The 21,920-nt window shown below is 51.3% G+C and overlaps 16 protein-coding genes across 16 annotated transcripts; 9 read left to right on the forward strand and 7 right to left on the reverse strand.

The window, feature by feature from the left end:
- Positions 1-67: 67 nt before the first annotated feature.
- Positions 68-967, forward strand: NEMAJ01_1177 (uncharacterized protein; the record flags this gene model as incomplete). The annotated part of the gene is made up of 1 exon (XM_047915015.1): positions 68-967. One exon carries the CDS (start codon positions 68-70, stop codon positions 965-967), a length of 900 nt encoding a protein of 299 aa, XP_047770972.1.
- A 98-nt stretch (positions 968-1,065) lies between these two features.
- NEMAJ01_1178 (uncharacterized protein) lies at positions 1,066-1,473 on the reverse strand (the record flags this gene model as incomplete). Its single annotated transcript, XM_047915016.1, has 1 exon — positions 1,066-1,473. One exon carries the CDS (start codon positions 1,471-1,473, stop codon positions 1,066-1,068), a length of 408 nt encoding a protein of 135 aa, XP_047770973.1.
- A 96-nt stretch (positions 1,474-1,569) lies between these two features.
- NEMAJ01_1179 (uncharacterized protein) lies at positions 1,570-2,334 on the reverse strand (the record flags this gene model as incomplete). The annotated part of the gene is made up of 1 exon (XM_047915017.1): positions 1,570-2,334. One exon carries the CDS (start codon positions 2,332-2,334, stop codon positions 1,570-1,572), a length of 765 nt encoding a protein of 254 aa, XP_047770974.1.
- A 24-nt stretch (positions 2,335-2,358) lies between these two features.
- Positions 2,359-2,742, reverse strand: NEMAJ01_1180 (uncharacterized protein; the record flags this gene model as incomplete). Its single annotated transcript, XM_047915018.1, has 1 exon — positions 2,359-2,742. One exon carries the CDS (start codon positions 2,740-2,742, stop codon positions 2,359-2,361), a length of 384 nt encoding a protein of 127 aa, XP_047770975.1.
- A 124-nt stretch (positions 2,743-2,866) lies between these two features.
- Positions 2,867-3,931, forward strand: NEMAJ01_1181 (uncharacterized protein; the record flags this gene model as incomplete). The annotated part of the gene is made up of 1 exon (XM_047915019.1): positions 2,867-3,931. One exon carries the CDS (start codon positions 2,867-2,869, stop codon positions 3,929-3,931), a length of 1,065 nt encoding a protein of 354 aa, XP_047770976.1.
- A 498-nt stretch (positions 3,932-4,429) lies between these two features.
- Positions 4,430-4,798, reverse strand: NEMAJ01_1182 (uncharacterized protein; the record flags this gene model as incomplete). The annotated part of the gene is made up of 1 exon (XM_047915020.1): positions 4,430-4,798. One exon carries the CDS (start codon positions 4,796-4,798, stop codon positions 4,430-4,432), a length of 369 nt encoding a protein of 122 aa, XP_047770977.1.
- Positions 4,799-5,034: 236 nt separating this feature from the next.
- NEMAJ01_1183 (condensin complex subunit 2) lies at positions 5,035-6,636 on the forward strand (the record flags this gene model as incomplete). The annotated part of the gene is made up of 1 exon (XM_047915021.1): positions 5,035-6,636. One exon carries the CDS (start codon positions 5,035-5,037, stop codon positions 6,634-6,636), a length of 1,602 nt encoding a protein of 533 aa, XP_047770978.1.
- Positions 6,637-6,769: 133 nt separating this feature from the next.
- Positions 6,770-7,765, forward strand: NEMAJ01_1184 (adenosine kinase; the record flags this gene model as incomplete). Its single annotated transcript, XM_047915022.1, has 1 exon — positions 6,770-7,765. The coding sequence occupies one exon, from the start codon at positions 6,770-6,772 to the stop codon at positions 7,763-7,765; it is 996 nt and encodes a 331-aa protein (XP_047770979.1).
- A 231-nt stretch (positions 7,766-7,996) lies between these two features.
- Positions 7,997-8,650, forward strand: NEMAJ01_1185 (uncharacterized protein; the record flags this gene model as incomplete). Its single annotated transcript, XM_047915023.1, has 1 exon — positions 7,997-8,650. The coding sequence occupies one exon, from the start codon at positions 7,997-7,999 to the stop codon at positions 8,648-8,650; it is 654 nt and encodes a 217-aa protein (XP_047770980.1).
- Positions 8,651-8,686: 36 nt separating this feature from the next.
- Positions 8,687-9,853, reverse strand: NEMAJ01_1186 (uncharacterized protein; the record flags this gene model as incomplete). The annotated part of the gene is made up of 1 exon (XM_047915024.1): positions 8,687-9,853. One exon carries the CDS (start codon positions 9,851-9,853, stop codon positions 8,687-8,689), a length of 1,167 nt encoding a protein of 388 aa, XP_047770981.1.
- A 142-nt stretch (positions 9,854-9,995) lies between these two features.
- NEMAJ01_1187 (uncharacterized protein) lies at positions 9,996-10,607 on the reverse strand (the record flags this gene model as incomplete). Its single annotated transcript, XM_047915025.1, has 1 exon — positions 9,996-10,607. The coding sequence occupies one exon, from the start codon at positions 10,605-10,607 to the stop codon at positions 9,996-9,998; it is 612 nt and encodes a 203-aa protein (XP_047770982.1).
- A 25-nt stretch (positions 10,608-10,632) lies between these two features.
- On the forward strand, positions 10,633-11,295 carry NEMAJ01_1188 (CTD nuclear envelope phosphatase 1; the record flags this gene model as incomplete). The annotated part of the gene is made up of 1 exon (XM_047915026.1): positions 10,633-11,295. The coding sequence occupies one exon, from the start codon at positions 10,633-10,635 to the stop codon at positions 11,293-11,295; it is 663 nt and encodes a 220-aa protein (XP_047770983.1).
- A 1,648-nt stretch (positions 11,296-12,943) lies between these two features.
- NEMAJ01_1189 (uncharacterized protein) lies at positions 12,944-13,447 on the reverse strand (the record flags this gene model as incomplete). The annotated part of the gene is made up of 1 exon (XM_047915027.1): positions 12,944-13,447. The coding sequence occupies one exon, from the start codon at positions 13,445-13,447 to the stop codon at positions 12,944-12,946; it is 504 nt and encodes a 167-aa protein (XP_047770984.1).
- Positions 13,448-14,031: 584 nt separating this feature from the next.
- On the forward strand, positions 14,032-14,667 carry NEMAJ01_1190 (uncharacterized protein; the record flags this gene model as incomplete). Its single annotated transcript, XM_047915028.1, has 1 exon — positions 14,032-14,667. One exon carries the CDS (start codon positions 14,032-14,034, stop codon positions 14,665-14,667), a length of 636 nt encoding a protein of 211 aa, XP_047770985.1.
- A 1,072-nt stretch (positions 14,668-15,739) lies between these two features.
- NEMAJ01_1191 (uncharacterized protein) lies at positions 15,740-16,648 on the forward strand (the record flags this gene model as incomplete). The annotated part of the gene is made up of 1 exon (XM_047915029.1): positions 15,740-16,648. One exon carries the CDS (start codon positions 15,740-15,742, stop codon positions 16,646-16,648), a length of 909 nt encoding a protein of 302 aa, XP_047770986.1.
- A 3,803-nt stretch (positions 16,649-20,451) lies between these two features.
- On the forward strand, positions 20,452-21,864 carry NEMAJ01_1192 (uncharacterized protein; the record flags this gene model as incomplete). Its single annotated transcript, XM_047915030.1, has 1 exon — positions 20,452-21,864. One exon carries the CDS (start codon positions 20,452-20,454, stop codon positions 21,862-21,864), a length of 1,413 nt encoding a protein of 470 aa, XP_047770987.1.
- Between the last annotated feature and the right edge of the window lie 56 nt (positions 21,865-21,920).

Raw genomic sequence — 21,920 nt, forward strand, 5'->3', positions numbered from 1 at the left:
GTTTGCGCCAATGGGCGTCCGATCAAATTGATGATTGTAGTATATAGCTCGATCGAATGCATTGTGCATGGAAGTAGCAAACAGAGACCAAGCAAACTCAAATGCTTGGCTAATCGCCATGATGCTCACAGCAGGCGCGGTTTCTGCGCAAAACAGAAAGAAAAGCATAATGTGGAGCAGCATCTGTGCGCTGCTCGGCATTCTGGGCATTTCAGGCGTGGCCTGGGCCATGTACGCCCAGGGGCGCAGAGCCTCCAAAAAGCAAAACCAGGTGTACCCTTTCCCGAAGCACGCACACAGCCAAAGCAGGCCCAAGGCAGGCCTAGACTGCACACAAACGCCAAAAGAAACAAAGCACCCAATCCCAAATACGGTTGCACGGGCACTGCCATACGCCAAAAGAAGCCACCTCTCAAGCCAACCACGCATTCCTCTGGAGCGGCACTCTATACAACAGGCCAAAAAAAGCTCTAGCGCCAAGGAGCTTGGCGCAGCACAGAACGCCAGCCTGCCCCGCCAAGAGCCAAAGCATGAAGAAAAATGGCAAAATAAGCAGAAAAGCTCCTATGCCATAGGGGAGTATCCTAGCGAAGCCCGCTGTGATGGCTCTATAAAGCCGGGCTTCGCTCCGCCAGTTCCCATTCGCAGCGAGGGTTTGCCCAACAGAAACATGCTGCCAGTCGCCAATCAGCTATCTGCGCCAGACAGTGCTTTCTCTGAAAAAAGCGATGTGCCTGGTAAAAGCAGCCAGAGCCCCGCAAAGGCGCCGCTCAAGACAGGCCCGGACGCAGCCACCCAAATCACGAACGAGCCCCCAACAAAAGACTTGTGCGAAGCAAGCGCCTCAAGCACAGACACAAAGGCAAGCACTCTTTCCCAAAAGCATCCCCAGCCTCCTATGAAGCAAAACCCGCCCCCTCAATATGTAAACCCGCCTCCCAAACAGCCAAACCATTTTCCTAGGTAGAAAAATAGGCCTAGCGCAATGAGTTTTCGTAAAAAAGGAAAGCGATAATGCAGATATAATCCCACCATGTGCGGGCGCTGATTCCAGTGGCCTAGCAATCAGGCCATGCACGCTTTTTGAGAGCGCGGCAAAACCTTGGGCCCTTTGAAGCACAAAGAGCAGCCCGAAGAATACAAAATAGGCGACATAGAGACTGCCCAAGCTTTCCGCTCTACAGAAAAGAAAAAGCTAAAAACTTTTTCCTGCGCGTATGGGAGCATGCTCCCCTCGTGGGCGCCGGAAAAGCTAGTGCTGGCGTTCTGGCCTATGAAAAGGCTGTTGGCAAGACAAAAGCGCCATTCTGCAGCTAGCACGCATGCTTGCAGGATTGCATGCGGGTATATCGAAAAACACTCAAACAGAACAATAAACAGCTGAATGGACAAAGGCATGCATATGTGCGCCGCTATGCGGCCTGTTCCTGCAGACCCTTCGCGCTTGCACACAGCCCCGCAAAGCACACGCATGCGTTTTATTCTTTTTACTTTTATTTTCTTGGGGGCTCTTCGGCCCAGCAGCAGAGGCTCCACTCGCAGGAAAGAGGCGCCCAGCGCTGCACTCCTTTACTTGAAAGCTTTCTTGATTTTAATGATGAACGTGAGTATTTCCTTTCCGAAAAACACAAGCAGGCACCCACCAAAAACAACAAGCAGGGCCACGCCCAGCATCTTGAGCCAGCGCCTTCTTTTTCTGCGCCCAGTCGCCAGCTCGATCTGCGCGTTGACCCCAGCTGTTTCGTTGCTGCTTAGAAACAGCTTGTTAGCCGCCCCCTCGATCTCAAAGTTTGAGCTGCTCACTATTTCGCTGAGCTCAATGAACGCTGTGTTTAGGCTGTTCAAGTTTGAAAGAATCTGCTGTATGCGCACGTCTCCCTGCGGGCTTGGCGCGCGGCAGTCGGAGAGCGCACCGCGCAAGGCCTCGGAGCCTTCTCCAAGAGGCTCCGCCGCGCAGGCCTCAAACTCCTGCCGCTCGTCTATTGCGTCCAAAAACGCCAGCTTAGACTCCAAAAACGCCTCAGACTCCTGCTTCAGGCGGGTGTACAGGCCGTGCGCGTGCTGGCGGATGCTATTCTCCGGAATGCCTTTTCCAGAGTAGCTCAAAGAAAGGCGCTCTATGCCTTCTTTTATCTCTGTGCAGATTTTGTAGAAAGCAGAGCTTCTTTCTCTGAACTGCTCGATAACAGCATGCGCCTTCTCGGGGTTTCGCGCGGCCGCCAAGTACGCGCTCTTCATTTCTTTGACCGCATTTGTGTGCGCGGAAAGAAGAGAAATCTCCTCGCCCTTTTTCTTATAGTGTTCAAGAAGCTCTACAAAGAAAGTCTGTGCCATATACACGCTAAAACTTTTAAAGTGTCAATTAATATTTCTAGAGCGGAGGCTTGGCATGCACGCTGCAGTGCAAAACTCGCCAGAAAGCGCCTTTCCGTGCGCGCCCTGAAATGCATGGAGTAAGAAGAGCTGGCTGCCTGCTGCCGCACATATTCTGGAAATACAGCGCACAGCCCGTGGGGTGCACAGGCGTCCGCTTTCCTTTGAGCAAGGGGCTGGCCAGCCGCCTATTTCCCATGCTCGGAATGCGTGCGTTGTGGGTGCCAGCGTGTAAATGAGATGCAGCGGGCCTAGGCCAATCCACACGGCAAAGAGCAGCTCTGAAAAGCCCGGGTGCGCTCCCAAAGACGCCGGGCCGCAAAGCATGCATAGGCTCTGGCTCGGGCAGAGCACAGCAGCTGCGGGCATAAGACATTAATTAAAAAAATCAACACATTGGCAAGCCTCTGCAGGGGAAGAAACTCTTATTTTAGAGTAGGCATATTGTGTGTTTATTTACAAAGTAATTTTTTTGTATACAAGTGGATCAAGTATGCATGCTATACTTTTAATATGCCTTCTATTTCTAAAAGCGGCGTGGCTGTTGAATCTGAACAGATTTTCGCCAAAGGAGCACGAGGTCGAAATCGAGCTGATTAACTGTAAGGGGCTAGAAATGTGTGGCGGAGGCGTTTTCGTGCAAGGCATCAAGGGGTATTGCAACAGAAACAGACAAAAATACTCGTCTTCCCCAGTGGCGAAGATCCCCGTATATCTAAGCCCCGCAAGCTTTGAAAGAGATTTTTTAGAGCTTTTGAAACCCCATCTCGAGAAAAATCGCAGCCCGCTCTTTCATATGTCCCAAGTCACGGGGGTTTTAGAGAACGCAGACAAACTAACCGGGGAACTCAACAAAGACACAATGGGCCACTACATGGGCCTTCTGCAGCTAAAGGAGGCGGTTTCTAAAATTACGCGCACGCATCTTCTTATAACAGAATACTCCCCCACGCATCTACGCGGCATATTTTCCCTTCTCCACGCCATGCAGCTTGACATGTTTATTTTGGTGATGTGCAAGAACAGCAGCGAAGTCGCGCAGATTGTCATGTCAAAGGAAGCCGAAAAAGCATTCTACATTGCAGTGGCCATACCGTACATAAACGGGCTGCTGTCTGTAATGGAACTTAAAAAAAGAAGTCCCAGCAGCCACATGAAGCTGTATCTAAGCTACTGCCACAACACCCACTACATTCTGGAAATTATAGCGATACTCTGCATCATGGGAACTCTAGGCTTCGCTGGGTGCGTGCTGTACTTTTTTTGGGTGTGTTCAGCGCCCAGAAGGCGCGCTCGAGAAAGAATAAAGCCCTCCAAGCTGCAGCTCATTCCAGTCATGCGGTACTCAAAACTTGCGGAAAGAGCCGAGCTGGAGGCTTCGAGCAAAGAGTGCATGATATGCCTTGAGGCATTCGAGCCAGACTCTGTCTGCCGGATGCTCCCGTGCAAGCACTTCTACCACAAACAGTGCATCGACACTTGGCTGGTCAAGTATGTAAACCGGTGTCCGTATTGCCAGGCGAGGCCCAACCCAAATCAAATTCTCAGCCCGGGCTGAGCCGCGCGCTTTCTTCAGACAGACGCTTCGGTTTTAGAAGCCGCAGAAACGCCGGCAGCTGTACAGCACGGCCTGGCCGCAGTCATGCCAGAAAGTGCCCACCCGAATATGCAGACAATCCGCTGGCTTTTGGCGTGGACTTTCTTTGGAAAAGGCCGCAAACGAGTGCATGGATGCTTGTATATCCTCACAATCCACTGCACACTGTACTGCAGGAAACCGCTGTCCAAAGCCAACACATCTTGAAAAAGGCCCCTCTATGAAGCACTTCGCGCGCATGTATGCGCGATATTATACAAAGGCCTTTTGTCACAAAATGCACACTTTTTGGCTTGGTGCAAGCGAATAAAATGGTTTAAACATAATAGGCGACTTTTATATTCGCGCTGCACGGAGCGCAGAGCCAAAGGCTGGCGCACGTCTGTGCTCTCAAAGCACGCGTGCCCGGCTTTGTAAAAGGAGCGCTATACAGCACGCAAGCTTGGAGTTGCGCACCCTCTATCTATCTTTGGCAGGCCCGAAAGGCGCACCCTGCGTGCCCTTAATGCACTTTGTGCACAGTATCACGGAGACGCTTGCATCCACTTGCTGGTCGCAGAAGATGCACAGCTTGGACAGCGCCTCGCTGCGCGCAGCCTCTGCGCTTGTGTGAAGAGAGCGCACTGAAATAAGAGACTCCACCTGCTTGGGCGCGCTCTCCATCACCTCGAGGAGATTCGCCACTCTGAAAACCCTCTCGCCTCTTTTGTTTCGGTACACTTTAACAGGGCTTTCGGATGCGGGGCTTTTCGAAAAGCGGGCGCCGCCCGGGGCGCCTGTTTGCCCAGCACGCCCGCTCTGTCTGCAGCTCTGTCCTTCCACGCTCATTGTTTTCTCATTGGACGCCAGATAAGAATGGTTGGTGGCTGCAATTAATTTTTTGCATATGCCCAAATTTGACAAAGCAGAAGATTAATGTTTTAAATTGCCAAGTTCATTGCCCATGCACGGCCAGCGCCTGCCCCAGAGAAAGGCTGCAGGGAAGGCTGCGCCCCGGGGCCCTCCAGACTCGCTGGGAGCTTTTTCTGCATTTAATTGCACTTTTTATTTAGCTATTTTTATCGATGGCGACAGCAGAAAGAGAGGTGGCAGAGCTTCTCAAAGAGTCCACAGAGAGCAAAATCAACACAAAAACAACCTGGAGCTCCACGCTCATCGACGACTTCTCTAACATAGAGAGGTTTAAAGAAAAAGAAACAAACAGCGTGAACTTCCAGCATGCAAGCATAGTGCTGGACGGGTGCGTGAAGGTGTACAGCACCCGCGTGGACAGCGTGGTGGACGAGGCCGAAAAGCTAATGGGATCAGTGGGCCGGGCCAAGGAGCCCGAGCGGCAGAGGGCCCGGGCCAAGGCCCACCCAACAATAGAGCCAAACCCAGAGGCGATTCTCATCAGGCCAAAGATAGCCTCTGCAGACGACGAAATACTCGAGTATCTGGCGCGGGAGTCGAAGGAGGGCGACACGCGAGGGCTGCTTATGCACCTTCTGAAGTGGAGCGACGCCAAGGGCTTCCACGTGCTGCCCCCCAGTGTTTTCCCCGAAAAAACAGAGCAGAAGAAAGACGCAAGTGCAGGCGAAAGCCCCCAAGCGCTGCAGGACCCGGAAACAGACTTCAGCTCCCTCCACGCATCGATGCACATGGGAGGCGCAAGAAAGCACATCAGCCCCATGTTTTCTGCGTTCACCCCCGACAAGTCCGTGGACGAGCTGGTTCTCCCCACATACGCATACCACATCAGCTACGACACAGAGCCGCTGGAGTACGCGTACAGGGCGGGGGCCGACGCATTTGGCGAGTATGCAATGTGCGGAGAAAGCGTGCCGGCAGAGGACAGCGAAAGCGGAGAGCGTGCAGAGGCGCCGGAGGAGCACAGCAGCCTGGGCCAGGCGCCTGCAGCCGAAGCACGGCCCAGCAAGGAGGAGCTGCGCCTTGTGTATACGCCGTTTGGGTACTCAAAGGGCTGGGCGGGCCCGTCGCACTGGAAGGTGCGCCCCCAAAGGCGGATGAGGGAAAGAGAAAAGCCGGAGGGGAAGGAGAAGAAAAAGGCGGTCATAGACTTTCTCACAGACACACACCTCCCGATATCCGCGCTTTTTGAGCGGGGGAAAGGCATAGTGATCGACCCGCAGCAAATATCAGAAAGAAGAAAAAACTGCAACACGCTTCCGCCTGACCAGAACGTGCGGGTGGAGGACCTGTACAGGATGTTTATGTATCCAGGAAGCCTGTACTTAGAGGAGAAGGCCGCTCCGGACGCAGCATGCTCTGAGGAGAGCGCGCCTCTGTCTATAAACGGCATGGAGGAGGGCGAGTACCTGGAACAGGACGCGCCCGAGACGCTGGTGAGCGATGCGCAGGAAAGGCCTTCTGCACCACAGAGCACTCTGCTGTCCAGAAGGCTCCTGCAGGGCGCGCTCCGGCGGGCCCGCAGAAACGACATAGTGAAAGTGAAGGAGAACATGTGGAGCCAGATCGAGCAGGGGGAAAAGAAGGTGGACGAAATGTACACCACTCTGGAAGGGCAAAAGGTCTCTGTGCAGTTCTATCTGGTTTCCCTCCTCCACCTGGCAAACGAAAAGAACCTGCGAATAACCTCGGAGTCCGCCGAGCCCCTGCCGAGCATTGCAGACCTTCTTCTGAACACATCTACCATGTCTGCATAGAGCACGCCTGGGCTGCAGCCTCCGTGCTGTGGATCTGTCTTTAATAAACCATAGAAGCACACACATCTGCCCGCGTGGGCGCCAGGCGCCTTCTGATGCTGGTATTTAACTGTAATTATTTTTTTAAAATTCTATGGTAGCTTTGAAAAAGTGCGTAGCAATATATCCACCTATGCTTGATCTGTTTTTCAACGTGAACGCAGACTTTTTGGAAGCGAACGAAATAGAGCCCAACGCCATTGTCGGGTATTCCACCGAAAAACACCAAAAGCTGCATGAAGGCATGATGGCCCTCCTGGAAAACGGCGAGAAACCCATAGTGTTTCGGGCAGGGGGCGCAACCTTCAACACCCAGAAGGTCCTTTCCCAGTGGATGGACTGCTACTTCTTTGGAATTGTTGGGTCCGACAGGTACGGCGAGATCATAGAGCAGAAGATGCAGGGCACTGCCGTGAACATATGCCTGGACAAAAGAGAGCGGTTCTCGACTGCGTGGGCGTACGTCTTCATCTGCGGCGACAAAAGAGCAAACCTTGCGTACCAGGACAAAAGCGTGTGCTACTCCAGCGGCGCAAAGGAAAAAATCTGCTCGCTGATATCAAAAGACACCGTGTTCTACTTTGTCTCTTTCATGTTTTTCCTGGACAACGTGGTCAGCGACTGCATAGAGCTGTACAAGAAAAAGAACGAGATCGGGTTCTGCAGCGTGGTGAACCTCTCCTCGGAGGAAATCGCCCGCATGTTCAGGCCCAGGATACTGGAGATCATAAAAATGTCGGACTTCATAATCGGGAACAAGGAAGAGTACTTTGCGCTGTCGGGCTGCACAGACATAGACTCCCTCCTCGCATGGCTTGACACTCTTGGCGTGGCGTATGCAATCACCGACGGGCCCGGCGAGGTGCTTGGGAAGGCCCCGGGCGGGCCTCTGCGGAAAACCCTGCCCTTCAACGTGCCTGCAGACTCGGTCACAAACGGCGCCGGCGACTCTTTTGCTGCCGGGTTTATAGGGGGGCTGGAGGGCTGCACAAACCCCGCAGGCATCACAGACATACTGCCCTTGCTGGAGAAGGGGGCCTCCGCGTCATACAGCCACATAAAGAGCCTGAAGAAAGGACTTGCCTCCTAGGCGCAGCCGCTGTTGGCGCTGGCCCGGGCCGTGGGCAGGCGTTGCCGTGCATAAAAGCACATGCATTATGCAGTGCTGCATTTGCTGTATTATGCAAATAAACATTCGGGGTTAGCATGATTTTTCTTTCTTTGCAGCCCGCCCGCGCCCTGCACCTGCACCCCGCGCCTCTGCTCTGTTTCCAGCGCCCGACGCCCGTGTTTTTATTATTTACGCATCAGAAAATTTTTAATGGACATAGCTGAAGCAGTTAGGCGCATAGAACTTGCAGAGGAGTTTTCGTTTGACGAGGCAGCGCTCTCCGTTGTGGGGCAGGCAGCCATCGCCACCGAGGAAGACGGCCGAAGGCTGGCGCGCGCGCTGTTCAACAACTACTGGGGGCTGCCCAAGAAAAAGAACCACGAGCAGTGGGCGGAGTTCGTGATGGAAAAGATACAGAGCCGGCCGGACAGAGAGGCCGCCTGCATGCACCTTCTGAGATGCATACGAGAGAGCTGGGCGCAGATAGACATCCGGCTGAAGGAGAAGTTTGTCTTTCTGCTGGAAAAAATCATAGAAGAAGCCATAAAAACGGCAGAAAATCCAATCAGCCAGTTTATTGTTAAGGGCCCTGCCGCAGAGTACGACTTGCCAATAATGCGGGCAGTTATCAAAAGCAGGCCAGTCTTCAGCCCAGAAGAGGCCGAGTACCTTCTAGAGTATCTGCTAAAAACGGCAGACACATACTTTACAAACTTCTTTATACAGAACATCCTTCCCCAGCTCAGAAAGGAAGGCGTTTCCCAAAAGCTTGCAGAAAAAGCATACTCCGAGGGGAGCAAAAGAGGGCGGTCCCCCAAAATGGCAGAGCTGCTTTACGCCATATACGAGTGCAGGGCAAAGTAGAGCACGCCTCCAGCACGGGCAAAGCGGCCTGCGCGCTCACAGAGAGCCTTTCATCTGCTTTATCTTCCCAAGAATGCGCTTTCGGTGCACAGAAAACTCCCGAATCTCCTGGTATATCTCAGCAGTAAGGGGCACGCCCTGCAGATCCAGCAGATAGATAATAAACTCTATGTTCACATTGTCCCATATGCTTCTCTGCACGTGCAGCTCCAGCTTCTCCATGAGAACCCCGGGCGGCTTTGTTTTGCCCAGCTCCTCGGACACCTTGGGAATGTCCTGGGGGAACAGAACCGCTGCCTGGGGAAGCGAGGACGAGGTCAGGTTGTGCGATATAATACTCTGCACGTTTGCACACTTTTTCTCCCAGCTTTTTGCAGTCTCTGCTTCGACTTCTCTCGGAAAGTGCCGGGGGGCCTCCTTTATGTGGAAAAGCAGCGCGCTCACGGCCTCGCTGTCCTTGCTGTGCAGAGACCACCGGGTGCCGTTCTGCTCTATGACAGCAAAGCACTTGCTTCCGACCTCCTGCTTGTACGAAATAAGGTCGTGCGTCATTTCCAAGGTCTGCCCGTGCTCGCTGGTTTCGCCCTTCTTGTGCGCGAACAGAAAGTGCGCATATATGCTCACAACGTACTTCTTGGCAAACATTGTGCTGCTGTTGAACGTCTTTAGCTGGTAAAACTCGCCCACAAACAAGGGCGGCTGCTTGCGCGCAGTCTCAAAGGGACACGTCGGCTGAAGATACACCGCGCCCCCCAAGCTGCACACCGCCTCCTGCGCGCCCACCTGCCGCAGCGTGCCCCTGTCGGAGGATGCCTCCCGGGTGTACAGCGAAAAGCAGGAGAAGTGCTGAAACGCAGGGAAATAAAGCTGCAGCGCGCCCAGAGCCTGCGCAGCCGGGAGATCCTTTGGCACGTGCAGCGGTATCCGGCTCCCGCATGTATTAAGAATGCTCCTTGCAAAGGCGTTCACGTACACGTATGCTGTGTGCTCGGGGCGCGTCAGAATGTACATATGGCTGTTGTTGACATACCTGTCCAGCTGCGAGTTGAGGTGCAGGATTTCCTCCGAGACATACACACACCTCTTCAAGAAAACCTTCACTATTGCATGTGCGGGGATAGAAAGGTTGTTTCGCGTAAAAAACGCGCACACACTCTCTTCTTTGAAGTCCAGACGCTTTCCCGTCTGTATGCACCACACCATTAAACAAACAAACACCGCCACGCATATGTGCGCGCTTTCTGATAGAGCCTTGCCAATCACGTTTTCATTGCAAAAGCCTGCGCATGCTTGCCGAGAGACAGAAGCGTTGCCAAGCAAAGAAAAAACAAACAAACAGAATTTACTAAATCAGCTTTTTCTTCTTCAGGAAGTCCTTGAATGAGATCGTCTGGTAGACCAGTATTCCGGCGAATGCAACGAACATGATTATATTTATACAAAGGATCGAAATAACAATCTCGTTGACGCTGTCGGAGAAGGCAGAGGTTTCCTTCTGCCTGTATGAGGTCTGCAGGGAAAGCTCGTACAAAAGCTTCTCAAACTTGGTCATTTCCGACATGGCTGGATTAATTACCTCGAACTTTGCAATTTCCTTGTTGAACGTGTTGTACTGCGACGTAAACTCGTAAAGCATCTTTATGTTCTTTTCCGAAAGCGGCTCCTTCTCCTCGATCTTCACAACGTATATCTGCCCGGACGTTGTGTTGAACGAAAAGTGCACCTCCTCGTTGTACTTAAGGCCCTCCTTCGTGAAGACTCTCTTCATGTTTTCCGAGAAAATCGTGGCGTTCAGCGAGCCCTCTGTCGGCGTCTCTAGCATAAACACGCCCTTGCAAATCTGGTTGTCAATCACGCCTCTCTGTATCGAGAACGGCTTTGTTATGTCGTTTATGTTGAGGACCATCTTCGCCTGCGCAAGCCCTGCGAGCAGAAGAATCATGCTTATGAGTTTCATTTCCAAACTAAAAAATGTAAAAGTTATGAAGGAGGAGAAGCAAGACAGGCCCGACGCAGAGCTCTTTATGGGAAAAAGCTCTAGATGGAACGTGCTAGTGAGGGTTCCACACATCAAAAAGTACATACGCTCTCTGAACGTGTGGAGCTTTCTAAACAACTTTGAGGCAAACCTCGCAAAAAAACGGTATTTGGTTCTGGGCCTGGAGGGCATCATTCTTTCCTCCACAATAGCGCCCCCGCCGCGCCGGGTGGACCACATAGTGCAGTACAGAGCAAGCGGCAGCCTATGCACGCACTTTGTGCGGTATCGCCCAATGCTGCACGAGTTCCTGCGGGAGGTCGCGCAGTGGTACACGCTTGTTCTCTATACAAGCGCGGAGAAAGAGTTTGCTGACAGGGTGGCGGACTATCTGGAAAGGGACGAGAAGCTGTTTGCGAGCCGCTTCTACCGGAGCGAGTGCGACTACATAGACGGGCGCTTTCTGAAGGACCTGGAGAAGGTCTCTGAGGACCTTTCTTCCGTGGTGTTTCTAGACTATGACTTTGGAATGCACAAAAACACGCTTCCAATAGACATGTTCACAGGGTGCCCAAAGGACCGGAGCCTGCTTTCCACGGCAATAATACTGGACAGCCTGCGCTTCTGCTCCGACGTGCGGAGCATTCTGGAGCTTGCCCATCTGTAGAGCGCCCCGGGGCGCGGCAAGCCGGCGTCTGCCTGCTTTGGTAGAAACAGAGGCCTGCGCGCGCAGACAAAAATACACACACAGCGCGCAGGCCTGCTGTGGAGGTGCCCCTGCTCAACCGCGCGTGCAGCGCCGCCACTTTTCTGGAGCTTGAGCGCTGGCGCGCCTCTTGAATTCTCTTGCTGCTGGCCTGACCTTCTCTACTTCCATTTTCTCTGCGTCTAAGAAAAAAACACGCACGCTTGGATGGGCTTGCACTTTCCGGGCTGCTGTCGCACAGGCTGTGACAGCACACTTGCTGCACAATGCACTGCGCCCACCATGCCCTAGCACAAACAGATAAATAAAATAAATTGCCAGTCTGCCTGCGGCTCGCAGGCAGCACATATAGACTTGCCAGATCCTATAGCTTATTTATAAGCACCCGACTTTCTTCTAGGCCTGTATAGCGCTAATCTGTTCGGGATCGCGCGCCAAATCCCGTGGCAGAACTGAGGATATCCATTCTCTCCAGATCTACTCAGAAGTCCCTTGCTTTTTAAAAAGAAGCTCGAGCAGCAGATTGTGCGCCTGAAGATCCTCCTCGGTCCTTTCGTGCTTCGAATCGCAATCAATGGCTTGCCCAGCGCCCGCCGTCTCCGAAACGCACATTCTCCAGCACTGGAAAGCGCCGCGGGCTGTGCAAATGCAGGATGCTATACACACATGCTCCGGACTTTCTTTTACGCGCAGCTGGCGTCTGCAGATTCTTCAGAAGGGACGCTTGCATACGTGCAAACAGACGGGCCGACAGGCGCATGCACAAGGCTTTTGGCAGCCAGAGCCTACTATGGGCTGAGGCCCTCCACCACATACAGGGCTAAAAGCAAAAAAAGAGCGGAATGCACAGACTGCCGCTGAGGTCTTTCGGGCCCAAGCCTGGCAAACATAAACTCCTGGTCCGCAAGGCTTGCGTGAACACGCTAAAACACCACATTGCCTCTGGTTAGAGAGTTGCATCATGTTTTCCCATGCCGTCCTCCAAGCCCAGGCCCACTTTTTTGTTTTCTTGCTGCACTTTGGCATGCATATCGTGGCCTTATATTTTTTCCGCCTAACTTTGGCCAAATCCCTGGCAATTTTTTAATTGTTCAATTTATTGGTTGATTTCTTATGCGCACATCTGTTTCCAGCATGCAGAGAACTTCATCCCTATTTCCGGGAAAAGTGCATGCCCACAGAAAGCATCTCTAGAATATCGTGTGCGAGTCCCGGTAGGCCTCCTTGCCAACTCCTAGACCCGCCTGCTTGCACGCCTCCACAATCTGCGGGCCTGCAGAGGTTGCAAACGCCTATCTCTGTGCGTTTGGATAGGGGTGCTTCAAGTAGATGCATTTAGAGGATTCTTTGTGGGTACGTCGGCTTGTTCTCTTTTGTACATGTGTATACCAATTTGTGCTTGCATCAAAGGCTTTCTCGTCCATACACATAAAGTCTGCCAGCGCCTCGAGTATGCGCAGGCCGGCTAGAGTTATGCTTTTTGCATCAAACTCAGCTGGCTATCAGCGCCCCGGAAAAGATGCCCATTGGCAGGGTCTTTGGCCGAAGAAATGCTTTCAAATGAAGCTGGCACTAACCTGAGTATGTGTCAGGGTGGCTTAGAAAGAGCCTACTCGTTTTTAACGGGCCCGCTCAAGCTCTTGTCTGTGGGCGCGCCCTCGGCCTGGTCATTCTGAATGGGCATGCTCTCCAGCGGACAGCACTCCTCGCATTTGGCCTTTTGAAAATGCTGCATGTCCGGATTCTCGGGCGCCACTCCTTTATTGGGCTGCGTTTCTATTTCCGACTGAACGTCTGGCTGCACAAACTCTAGGTCCCCTACATACTGTGTCTCCCACGGATCCTGGCATATTCCCAGCTCGCGTAGATCAGCATCGGAAATCACAGGCAGGCTTAAATCGGCATCTATGTCTAGAAAATAAGAATATTCCACAAGGCTGTCAATCTCCTGGCCAAAAAACATGATTTCATATACTTCTCTGTCGCATGCCTTGTCCAAGTCGCTGCCTGAGCAATGCACATTGCTTGACGCCTGCATCTGCATAAGGTTGCATGCTAGCAAAAATACTGCGTGCACTGTTGGATTTTTAGTTTCTCTGGTGTATATAGGCATTTGGACAATGCTTTTCTTTTAAAACTTCTAAACATTTACGCCCAAACATCACTTTGATTGTACGCCCCTACATGGCCAACTGCGAATTTTTCCAGAAATATATATGCAAATATGAATAAAATTTAACAAAATATGTTCTGATGGCTTGGCGTGCCATGCATAAGCGTTCAAGCCAGATTTGTGCTTGGTGGTCTGCACCACGCCATTGCCTGCCCTGCGCTTCTTGCGCTCCCAGAGAACGAAGAAAAGCGCAACAGTTGCAGCTTTCCCCATATGCCAAAACAAACGGTGTGCTCCGCCAGAGCTCTTTCTGTTGTTTAACTCCACCGGCGCAGACAAAAAGCCTGCTGGATCCAGGCCCAAGCCCACGCGCAGCTTGCTGCGCCAGCAAGTATGCAGCAAGGCTTTACTGCGCATGCTGCCACCCCACGCATGAGCATTCCAAAATTTTTGCTCCAGCGCCTTCAAAAAGAAAATGCCAGCATGCATATTTAAACATCTCTGTTCAGGCATAAATCCAATAAAACCGACCGCATCACTTTGATGGGGCATAAATCTATAAATACGCAGGTATGAATTGGCACATGCAAGAGAAAATAAAGAACAAAGGATGTACCTATACGTCAGAGCCTTCTGCGGTGTGCCCTGTAGAGACCTCTGCCGCCGCCAAAAGAACACGCCGTGTGCATACAACCCGTGCAAAAGCAGTCCCTGGCCAACACCCTCCAGCCAGGCGCATGCACACGCCAAGGAGCCTGCCAGGCCCTGCTTTTGCCAAAACACGGGGCAGAAAGCCTTTCACCGGGAAAGGAAGTGCGCCGACGCCCATTCCAGAAAATGTGTTTGACAGAGCTTTTAACAGATTCGTTTCCAAGCTCGTCATGCGATTTTTTTCCAATAACCAGCCAAGCAACTGCTTTAGTGTGCTTTATCCCAAACTCTTTAGAAAAAAACTGAGCAGGACATCCGCGGACAGAATATGCAATCTTACCCAAGCTGACCCCAGGGACCTCTCTGCAGAAGAAGTCCCCGAGGCTTTTGACACGCTTGTTTCTGAGCTTGTCAAAGGAGCCTCCAGCGAGTTGTCTAAAGCAGAGGCCATGGAGCTTTTTGACAGGTTTATTGAAGAAATTTGCAGACATGCTCCGACTGGGATTTCTAGCGAACAGTTCGACAGGCTCCTTATGGGGCTTTTTGCCAACCTTTTGGGGGATATATGATGCATGCAGACGGCCTTGCCTATAAACTTCCCGAAAGTGCTCTGCTTGCGTGCTTTGCCTTTTTGCCAATGCAGTTTTTGCAAAGAGCAAGAAAGGCGTCAAGCTGCTTGCTCGAAAGCGCACGGCGGGCATGCGTGTAAACGAGACGCACCTTACGGGCAAGTAAATAAATATGCATTCTGCAAATGCGTCTAGCTTCGCGCGCGCTTGAATGCGCCGCCTGGCTTTTGTCTTTCCTCCGGGGTCTGCAGCTTCGTCTTGGACCACCTCTCAATGGCGTGGCTGTTTCTTTTGCAGTGTGCAAGCTCTCTGGCCGAGAATACCCTCGCACATAGCTGCTTTCTAAGCTTCACAGCTGGTCTTCAAGCTCCCACCGCAGGGCACTTCTGCCAGGCCATTTCCTTAGCCAGGCTGTGCACAGTTGTTTTTGTTTGTTTGACTCTTAGAGCCGTGCAGCCCATGCTTGGAGCGCGGGTGCTTGTCTGAAAGCAAAAGCCTGCTTCTCTAGCAGCTGCACTGCAAAATTACCAATAATAAGACAAAGTCTTTTTGATTGCCATTATAGAAATACTCTTTGGCCTGCGCCCATCCGGAAGAGTGAGCAAGGCTCCAGGGGCTGCACAATAACTCTTTGGCACGATTTGCCATGAGTTTAGAGACCGGCTTTTGGCAAGCTCTGCTGCTGGGGAAGAAGGCCCATCCGCATTACAGAAAAAACATGGCCTCTGCTCGGGCGTTCCGGGCATGCGCCCATGCGCTGAACAAAAAGCAGGTTGGATGCCATATGCACGGCCCTGGCACATAAACAAACAGCGTGCTTTGCATTTGATTTTGTTGCAAACAGGCTTCCCACAGTTCCCAGCCGCCCAGAGAAAGGGGCTGGCCCTAAAGAGGCAAGGCAGCGCATACGCCTGACAGCTTAAAATGCGCGAAAAAGATTGCATCCGGGCGCATGGAAAAGAAAATAGAAGCAGCTGCAGCCTGCGGCCTAGCTGCGCCAAAAAGTGCTCTCTGGGCGCACAGTAAAATAAGCACCAAATGCAAGTATAAATAATTTATTTTAATTTACCCTATGCAAGCTAGAAACGTAGAGGCGGTTTTCAAATTAGACCAAAAACGGGAAAAGGAGCTAAAGAAGATAATAACAAGAATACGGATAGGAAGAGGCAAGGGAAAAGACATATGGGATATTGTTGATACAATTGAAAGCGAAGAGGTGCAGGAGATAATAATGAACGGGCTGGAGTGCGGAAGAATAGTAAACAGCGAGGGGAGCTGGGACAGGAACATGGAAGTGATAGAAGGCGACATCAAGGCCATGTTTGTGGAGGAAATGAAAAAAGAGCTGACCGGCGAAGAAATCAAGGAGCTGAAAAAAGAGGTGGAGGAAATGAAAAAAGCTCTGGAAAAGGAGCGGCAGGAAATAAGCAAAATGAAAAATGAGCTGGAGAAGGAAAGGAAGGCGTTGCAGGACGAGGCGGAGCGCGCGAGCAAAAGGAACCTGGGCATAAAGAGATGCTACACCTGTGGAAAACTGGGGCACACCACTTCGGTGTGCTATTATGCAGAAAGGACAAACGAAAACGAGTTCATAAATAAACGGGAAAGTTCCTATTTGTGTAGAGTAGATTACAGCCGCGAAAAGGAAAAGAAATGGGGGTTCAGAGAAAGAGAAGAGCTGCAGGAGCAGAAGAAAGCCGCGGCCGCTGGGATGGAAAGCGCGGGGGATAGCGAGTGGACGCTTGTAGAGACGAAGGAGCAAGCACGAGCAAGGAAAGCAAGCGCAGAGGCCTCTGAAGAAAGCAGAAGAGCCGGTAAGGTGATGGAGGTAATTCGGGACATGCTACTGAAAACAAAAGACAACAGCCAAAAAGCGCCTGTGGACAAGCAGCCCATGTGTGTGGAGGAAGTGCCCAGCCTGCTAAGTAAGGCATGCACACAGGAGGAACACGAAGTGTGCGAGAAAAAAACAGACGACTAGCCGGGCACGCGCGCCAGAAATCTGCTGCAAGTATACCATACAATCGTGCTGATTGCATACGCCCATCCGTCTTGGACTATTTTGTGGTTGTATCCTTTCGATTTTTGTGTGCTTGTTTCTGTTGTGATTCGGGTTTCTCGCTTAACATCCGCCCAGGCCTTTAAAAATGCGTGCTGGGCCTTTTCGGAATGCTTGCTCCATGGGCCTGCTGCCAGAGCACGCAGATAATAACGCCTGGCGCATTTGTTTTGAATAAATCAAGTCACATTTTTGCAAACCCACGCCTGCAATTACTATTTTGATTCCAAACTATATTATATGTGCCAGAATCTTTCTGAAAGTGCAAGCCCTGGGAAAAGCCCCACTAGCCTGCCTTTTCTGCACGCCAGCATAGCGCATGTTTAAGCGCAGAAAAGACGCCTGCACAGGAGAAGTGCAGCCTCAGAGAAAACTTGAGGCCAGAATCCCCAGCGATGGCTTTGGGCAGAACGTCTGGCTAAGGCTCTGGGCACGGCATGCCCCCTGCGCGAAAATGCAAGACAGACTTGCCTGGCGCGCTGCAGAAAGGCCTGCGAGCACCGGGCTGTGGAGCTGGACATGCAATCTGGAACGCCGGCACCCTCCAGCACAAACATGCGCCATGCGCAGCGGGCAAAAAGTTGCATCTGATTTAGAGAAATGTGCGCATCGAAATCAATTTGATAAAATGCGTGTACAAATCCTGGAATAGTTTGTCATTATTTTACATGTGGAAAGAAGAACAAAAAAAGAAACGAGCTATGATAGAGCAGCCGCCCATCCTGTGGAAAAACATAGAAAGTATGCAAGCGGGCCTGCGCCAACGCATGGGAAACGCCCTTGATAGCGTGGGCACAAAGCAAAGGCAAGAGATGCTTGGTGTGCTAGAAAAAGCCATTCGATACAAAAACGCCCGGATGGACAAGGAGAAAACGCTGGATTCTCTGCAGAGAAAAGCTGCTGAAAGAAAATGGGCCTAGTTCAGCCCGCCGCCCACCTACAAATAAATGCACATATTCTCCATTCCCTGCCAAGCTGGGCCTTGTTTTAGAAAGCTGAAAGCTAGGAAATATTTTAGAGCACTTGCTTTTATTTCAAGGCTGGGCTTTTGACACTTTTTTCTGCCCAACGCGACAGCACGCGGCACAGGCACGTAATCGGCGCTTGTCTGCTAGCATGCATGCCTCGAGCACACCCCGCGCTGTTTGAGCTCTCCTCTTTTCGATTTTTCACAAAAAGCCTGCTGTATGCTGAAAGCGTAGCTGCTCGTGGTTAGCTATTGTTTTGAAAGAATTAGGAAATTTAGAACTTGGTCTATCTAAGCAGGTCAAGCTTTAATTGTGGTGAAAGTCACCAGAGCTCACACACAAAAATTGGAAGCAGCTACTTTGATTTTGCTTAAATTAAAAGTGTAAATGCCTGAACGAGTTTTAAAGCCTGCCCAGAAATTCAAGAGACATGAGTGCAAGCAAATTTACTAGTCAACAATCGGGCATCTTCAAAGACGAATAGATCTTTAGTGGAGCTTGCATTAGGCCATAGTATGAACTCAACCCAAATCTATGGCATTAATAAAAATAAAAAGCAATGTGTCACACGGATAGTTCCTGCACCACAGCCAAGCCCATCACTTCTTGTTGACTTGTGAAATGTGGGAAAGCATGCGCAGGCATCCCCAAAATTTGCAGACCTCCTGACTGCTGGATTCAGGGCGTTGGGAGGAAATGGCTCTGCATATTCGGGCCATTCCTTTCAGAGCTCGTCTGGTACAACCGCAGCACAGCCCAGGCCTCTGGCCAAGCGCAGGGCCTCTTCCAGATGCTTCAATGCGGCTTCTTCCAGACCGGCCTGTTCATATGTTTCCGCTTTTTGCAGCGCTCCTCAAACCCGGGAATATTCCAGGATGTGTACAGAGTCGCAGTGCGAAATTATTGCATGGCTATGCTTATCGGCTCTGCGCGTGTAGGGCCTTCCGGCTGGCATGTGAGCATGCCTTCCTAGCATTTTAACAAAGCACCGAACCGGATGTGCCAGCGCCTGCACTTCTTTTTCTACTGCACTTCTAAATAAAAAGAAAGCGTTCACATTTTCTTTTACACACACTTTTTATATAAAAGCTAGAGAAGTGCTCTGGTTTGAATACTTTATTTTCTGCCTCATATATATAAAGGCAGACCCTTTGCGCAAGCAGCCCAGACACCCGGCTTGGCCTATTGGAACCAGGGCTGCCGAGGAAGGCTTCCGGCGTGTTCTATGTGGAGGCATAGTTACTCGCAATTGGTTATTGATTAGAAGACCAATAGAGGTACTCCAGAAGTGGGAGGTCAGGGGAAATACGAAGACCACAAGTATTTAAGCGGGTCGAAAAAAGAATAAAGGGCGATGTTTCACATGACCACTTCCAGTATTACAACTCAGCGCTCTTGCCAAATGCAAAAATGATGGGTGTGCTGCATTTTCATCTGTGTGATTGAAAAAATGTCAAAAGTGTGATTTAATTATTCTGTGCAAAAAGCTTATGTCTGCGCAATAAAATAACTTTTAGCTTAAATGAGCAGAAAGATAGGAATATTCACAAGCACAGTGGCGTGGGCCGTTTGCTTGCTGGAGGCTTCCCCCGTGTACATGCAGGCCCGAAACAAGCCTTTATATGCATGACAGTCTGCTATACCTCCCGATGGGCGGCGCGAGCGAGCTAGAGTCGATTTATAGCGGATGCAGCTTGGAAGAGCTCTTGTCCAGATGCCACAATACCCAGAGCTGGGCGCAGCAGAGAAAATGAGCATTCTGCTGCTAGAAACAGCAGAAGAAGCAAGTTTACCATATATGTTAAGAAGAAAACAATTATGCTGGGCAAAAAAGAGCTAGTGCACCAAGATGCAGCAAGAAAAGAGAGCCCCGCACAGCCTCTTATCTGTGAAAAAGCGCACAAAGCCTTCTCGCAAGAGGTGCCTGGAGACACTTGCGCTGGAGGATGCAGGCTCTCAGTGCACGGCCTGCCCGAGAAAGCTCGCAAAAGAACACCCATAGCCAAGCTGCTTCGGCTCACAGTTGTGCGGAACCACTAAACAATTTGAGGCCATGCCCCGGCATACGTTGTAGGGCTTGCTCTCAAAGCCCTAGCGAGTCTCAGCATGGCGGAGTCACAGGCGTGTACGCGTTGTAATACAGGAAGTAGTCATGTGAAACATTGCCCTTTATTATTTCTTGACCTGCCTAAATAGACATTATTTAATCTATTCATAAAGGTCTAATAATGTAGCCTCTTAATTAGGCCCATCTAAGCAGCAACCAATTTAGGAATAGCTATGCTTTCAGCATACAACAGTATGCATTCCAATAAACCGGTTCTACACTATTTTTCTTTGAAGTCAAAGCCAAAAAGGCTCGAAAGTTTAAGCTTGGAAGTTGGAAAGCGCATGCTGCATTTTGTTTTCGCCATAAAAGCAGTTGCGGGGAGCCAGATTTTGGACGCTGGCATCTGCCGCGCGCATTCAGGGCATGCGGAGTTTTGAGAGCACATGGCTATAAAGCGCTTTAGCAGCGCACATATCGAGCACATAAAGCGGGCCGTTTTTCAACCCGCCTGGAGGCGCTTTTCCACACAGGCGCGCCCACACGAAGCATTTGTGAAAGGGCCTGCGCTGAGCGCTGGCAACTTTGGACAGGCTCCTGCTTGTGGGAAGCACGCCCTTTTCTCTTTGAAACTGCAGCAGCCGCCGGGAGATGCAAAGATGCACTCGGCCAGCAGGCGCATATAATGCCCCAAACCGCTAAAATTTTTAATGGCATTTTCAGCGCGTGAAGACATAAATGACATACTCAGAAGAATTGGATTCAAAAAGAGAACGCCCATACAGGAGAAGATCCTGCCGCTCACCGAGCACAGAGACGTGATGGGGCTGTCGGAGACCGGAACAGGAAAGACGGCGTGCTTTGTCATTCCCCTGGTGGAGGAGCTGGCAGAGGACCCCTTTGGAGTGCACTCCTTGATACTCACGCCCACGCGCGAGCTGGCTCTCCAGACAAAGGAAAAGGTTGATGTGATAGGCAACTACTTTGACATCAAGTGTGAGCTCATCCACGGAGGGATGGACACGCATAGGCAGGTGGCGCGCCTCCAAGCAAAGCCGCACATTGTGATCGCCACGCCAGGAAGGCTTGCAGACATGCTTTGCTCTGAAGAGAACATACGCGTGTTCAAAAGGATAAAGAAGGTCATTCTGGACGAGGCAGACCTGCTTCTGAATGGAGACCAGTCGCTTTCTGTGTACACCATACTGAGCAGCCTTCTGAAGCGCACGCCAGACGTGCAGATGCTTTTGTTTTCGGCAACAGACATTGTCCCGGCAGTCCCTGTTAAGATCCGAGAAAAAGCCAAAAAAGACGCACCGCATCCCGATCTTGGCCAGACTGCCCGCGTAGACGAGCAGGAAAAAAGCGCAGACAGCGCACAGCGCGCCGCCCTGGAGACACAGGACGAGCACCCAGGCGCAGAAAGCCCAGAAAACGCGGACACCCAAAAAGGCTGCCAGGCAGCCCTAGACGACGTGATCGAGAAAACCAAATGCCCTGCTCTTTGGAAAATAATATATGGAAGGGACATGAGAAAAATAGACACGAGGGCTGGCGCAGTCCCCAAGACTATTGTGCAGGAGTACGCAGTGGTCCACCGGCAGGCAAAGGAGGCGCATCTGGCACGTCTTCTGCAGGAGGACTACAAAAACACAAAGGTCATGGTTTTTATGAACAAAGCCGAGCACTGCGCGGTTTTGTCGGAGGTTATGCAGGAGCTTGGAATAAATGCCGTGGGCCTAAGCCGATACACGGACAACAAAACCCGGCACGCGTCCTTCTACAAGTTTAGGTGTGGCCTGGCAAAGGTTCTTCTCACGACAGACGTTCTTTCAAGAGGGCTAGACATAAGCGACGTTGGGTGCGTTATAAACTACGACCTCCCAAACAGCTTCACGGACTATGTCCACCGCATAGGAAGAACTGGCCGAATATCGCAGAGCGGGTATGCGCTTTCTTTTGTGTCGGCAGGAGACATGGCAATTCTTCGAGACATACAGGCGCAGACAGCGTCGGAAATCAAGGAAAGAGAGCTGGAGCCGTTTACCTCGGCCCGGCTTATGAACAAAATCTCAACACAAAAAGAGTTTGTGATGTCGCGAATGAGGCAGAAAATCATGTAGCCGTCTGCGGGTCGGCAGCAGCCTTGCCAAAATGTCCAGTATAATAAGTGAGAATA

The sequence above is a fragment of the Nematocida major genome, assembly GCF_021653875.1.
Source record: "Nematocida major strain JUm2507 chromosome Unknown 2415, whole genome shotgun sequence".
NCBI lineage: Eukaryota > Fungi > Microsporidia > Nematocida > Nematocida major.